The sequence below is a fragment of the Macaca thibetana genome, chromosome 9 (genome assembly GCF_024542745.1).
Source record: "Macaca thibetana thibetana isolate TM-01 chromosome 9, ASM2454274v1, whole genome shotgun sequence".
NCBI classification, from domain to species: Eukaryota; Metazoa; Chordata; class Mammalia; order Primates; family Cercopithecidae; genus Macaca; species Macaca thibetana.
This window is the reverse complement of record NC_065586.1, coordinates 53,791,700-53,796,189: the sequence shown is the minus strand read 5'-3', so window position 1 is coordinate 53,796,189 and position 4,490 is coordinate 53,791,700. Positions and strand designations below refer to the sequence as shown.

At 41.7% G+C, this 4,490-nt stretch overlaps 1 protein-coding gene across 1 annotated transcript; it reads right to left on the bottom strand.

Annotated features, from left to right (window-relative positions):
• Positions 1-295: 295 nt before the first annotated feature.
• On the bottom strand, positions 296-847 carry LOC126962472 (nuclear nucleic acid-binding protein C1D-like). Its single transcript, XM_050803576.1, has one exon. The coding sequence runs from the start codon at positions 798-800 to the stop codon at positions 375-377; it is 426 nt and encodes a 141-aa protein (XP_050659533.1). The 5' UTR covers positions 801-847; the 3' UTR covers positions 296-374.
• Between the last annotated feature and the right edge of the window lie 3,643 nt (positions 848-4,490).

Below are 4,490 nucleotides of genomic sequence, written 5' to 3'. Positions count from 1 at the left end.
CTGTATCTGGAGCTACGTGCAATCAACTACATTAATTGGCCTTTATTGAGTATTTTATATGTGTCTGTGGATGGTATAAGTGTGTTATTTCATTTAAAATAGTACAAATATTTACAAAGAACATTTCACTTAAATTTCACAGTTGCTTAGAAAATGGTACTTGCAAGACTGACCTATATAAAGAAATAAGAGTCTCATCAAAAGACATGGTAAATTTTAAATATAAAATATATCACAATGTTAAAACATATTAATTCATAATAATTACATATTAATTCAATAAGGACTACATTTAAACCTTGCACTACCACAGAATTATTTTGTGGGGAAAAAAAGATGTACTTTTTGAATATGTGTACATAAAAAACAAAAAGTTAACTTTTACTTTTTCCTTTATTGGCAACTTTTGATGCATTTTTAGGTTTTGGTTCCCAGAGGGCATTTTTTACAAATCTTGAAGCTGCACCTCTGTCCAGCTTGCCTGCCTTTTTCTTGTCTGTCATTTCCTTGACTCTGTTCATATATACTCTGATTCTTTCCAATTCCTGCTTTACTGGATGTTCCTTAGGATTCACTCCTTGAGTTGCCAGATAAACCCAAAACATTGAATTTAATGTGTATGCAGAAATCAAATCCACTTTTGCTTGTTCAAGTGGGTCCAACTTCTGCAACAACTCATTTCTAGAAACAGACATCATGTTCTTCAGCATCTCATCCACAGCATCAATGGAATTCCCAAACGCTGACAAATATTCGTGAATTTCTACTGGATAGTCCTCATTAATTTCCTCAGCTGCCATTATGGCTGACTCACGGCCTTCGACTCCAGTCTCCTAGAAAGCGGTCCGGCAACAATGACGTCAACGATGCGCCGGATCTGGAACTGAGGCTTTTAAAGTATTTCTCTACATTCCCAGAAATACATTTATTATAATTGCATCTTATGGCCCTTTTTTCAACAGAAGTAAAATTCCTGGAACATTAGAAGAGCACAAAATTTATTTTTTAAATGAAATATTCTAAGACGCTTGTCATTCTCTCAGGCTCAAAGCCTAAAGAGGTACACCAGTAAGACACGATTCATTATAACATCCAAGATCATGGGGAGATGTTTGCTCAGGTGCTCACATGATGTGCAGAAACAGAGGGAGACACAATTGAACTAAATAAATAAAGACACAGGCTGGGCGCAGTAGCTCATGGCTGTGATCCCAAGACTTTAGCAGGCCAAGGCAGCAGATTGGTTGAACCTAGGAGTTCTACATATACTATATAATATATATGTTATATATATACTATATATATGTATATATTATATATTATGGTGTGTGTGTGTGTGTGTGTGTATAGATATATATATAATGTAATCCCAGCTACTCGGGAGGCTGAGGCAGGAGAATTGCTGGAACCCAGGAGGTGGAAGTTGCAGTGAGCCAAAATCGTACCACTGCAGTCTAACCTGGGAGACAGAGCAAGACTCCATCTCAGAAAAATATATACACATTTTTATATAAATATATATAAATGTAGTATAGAAGTATATATATTTTAAATATAAACATAAATATAATAAATGTATATTCATATATATAAATAATATGTACATATAAGTATATAAATATTTATATATATTTATATATAAAAAATTATAAATATATATATGATCCGGATTAAATAAAGATGTTTCCCAATTGGTTCAGAGGTCCTTTTAGAATCAAGGGAATGGCCGGGCGCAGCAGCTCATGCCTGTAATCCCAGCACTTTGGGAGGCCGAGGCAGGTGGATCACAAGGTCAGGAGATCCAGACCATCTTGGCTAACACAGTGAAATCCCATCTCTACTAAAAATACAAAAAAAATAGCCCGGCATGGTGGCGGGTGCCTGTAGTCCCAGCTACTCGGGAGGCTGAGGCAGGAGAATGGCGTGAATCCAGAAGGCAGAGCTTGCAATGAGCAGAGATTGTGCCACTGCACTCCAGCCTGGGCAACAGAGCAAGACTCCATCTCAAAAAAAAAAAAAAGAATCAAGGGGAATGTCCCTATTATATGCCAAATCACTACTTAAAGTTTATCTGTTGGGGCATAGTGTCTCATACCTATAATCCCAGCACTTTGGGAAGTTGAGGAGGGAGGATCCCTTGAGCCCAGGAGTTTGAGACCAGCCCTGGCAACACAGCAAGACCCCATCTCTACAAAAAATAGAACAACTAGCTGGTGTGGTGGTGGGCACCTGTAGTCCCAGCTACTCAGGAGGCTGAAGTGAGAAGACCATGTGAGGCTGAGAGTCAGGGCTGCAGTAATTGTAGGCATGAGCCACTGCAACCGACCTTTTTTTTTTTTTCATCATGTAATACATCCATGTAATGAAATTTATTTCTTACAGTGCTGGAGGCTGGGAAGTCCACAGTCCACGGGCTGCAGCTGGTTGGCTTCTGGTAAGGGCCTCATCCTGCATCGTAACATGGTGGACAGCATCACAAGGAGAGAGGAGAGGTTTGCAGGAGAGAGAGCCAACCAGGCTTTTATAACAGTACCAGTCTCGTGATAATTCACTCCCTATTATTCCTACTCAGCCGTTAACTCACTCATTTAGGAATGGATTAATACAATCATGAAGGCAGAGACTTCATGATCCAATTATCTCTTAAAGGACCCACCTCTTAATACTGTTACTTTGCAGATTAAGTTTCAGCATGGATTTCAGAGAGGACAAACAAATCACAGCACCATTTTTGTCAATTACACCTCGGTAAGAATTTCACAATTGTACTTAATCTTTTCAGAGTAAAGTGTTTGATTTTGCAATTAGATTTTGACTATGGGATATAATGCACAAAGAAATAAACTTTTGTAGAAACCATAATTGTTTCTTTTTCTTCCCCCTATGAGTCTAGGTATTTATAAAACTCAACTCGACTTTTTTTTTTTTTTTTTTTTTTTTTTTTTTTTGAGACGGAGTCTCGCTGTGTCGCCCAGGCTGGAGTGCAGTGGCCGGATCTCAGCTCACTGCAAGCTCTGCCTCCCGGGTTTTTACGCCATTCTCCTGCCTCAGCCTCCCGAGTAGCCGGGACTACAGGCGCCAGCCACCTCGCCCGGCTAGTTTTTTGTATTTTTTAGTAGAGACGGGGTTTCACCGTGTTAGCCAGGATGGTCTCGAACTCCTGACCTCGTGATCCGCCCGTCTCGGCCTCCCAAAGTGCTGGGATTACAGGCTTGAGCCACCGCGCCCGGCTCAACTCGACTTTTTAAAAAATTATAGAATGGACATGCAAATAGGCAGATATGCCTCCATGAGACTCAGCCTCTCCTATTTTTTTTTTGAGACTGAGTCTTGCTCTGTTGCCCAGGCTGGAGTGCAGTGGCATGACCTCGGCTCACTGCAACCTACACTTCCCAGGTTCAAGCAATCCTCCTGCTTCAGCCTACCAAGTAGCTGGGATTACAGGCACAGGCCACCACGTCCAGCTAATTTTTTGGGTATTTTTAGTAGAGACGGGGTTTCACCATGTTGGTCAGGCTGGTCTCAAACTCCTGACCTCAAATGATTCGCCCACTCGGCCTCCCAAAGTGGCTTCTCCTGTTCTTGAGGACATCAACACATCTACAGCTGACATTTCAACTATTGTGATGGGTTACCAAGAGCATGAAGTGACAGAAGAGCTAAGATCCAGATGGAACACTGTAAGTTGATAGAAACACCAGTGAAATTTCCTATAGGAATTTCTTTTGGCCACATCATATCTGAGCTAAGAACTATAACCCACTTTTCAAGAAAGTGAATATTTTATTCACCTGAAAGCTCTGCATACCTGGACTCCACGTGGACAGGGGAGGCTGCAGAGGGGCAGGCTAGTTCCTTTAAGGAGACACCATGAGATGACCAGGGACTATCCAAACTATCTAAATCCCCACAGCAGGCTCCCCACTGCGCCTGGACTGCCACCTGCCACCCTCCTATTTCTCTCCAACCTTGGTTTGCAGCCGGAGCTGGTTGGAGAGTGGAGGGACTACACTGTGAGCCCTCAATACTCTGTGTGGGGTACAAAGGCCTTTGTTTGAGACCAAACACAAATTATCCACTCCTCTTAGCAAGAGACCATGAGGTCTGTGAAAGAAAAAGAAAAAGGCTTTTTTTTTTTTTTCCTTTTTTTGAGACCAGGTCTCACACTGTCACCTAGGCTGGAGTGCAGCAGCACGTTCTTGGTTCACTGCAACCTCTGCTCCTGAGCTCAAGCAATTCTCCAGCCTCAGCCTCCTGAGCAGCTGAGATTATAGGCATGGACCACCGAACCAGGCTAATTTTTATATTTTTTGTAGAAATGGGGTTTTGCCATGTTGTCCAGACTGGTCTCGAATTATCTAGCTCAAGTGATCTGCCTGCCTTAGCCTTCCAAAGTGCTGGGATTACAGGCATGACCCACTGTGCCCGGCCTAAAGGCCTTATTTTCTATAAAAATAAACAAATAAAAAATCTATGGATCGGGGAGACAC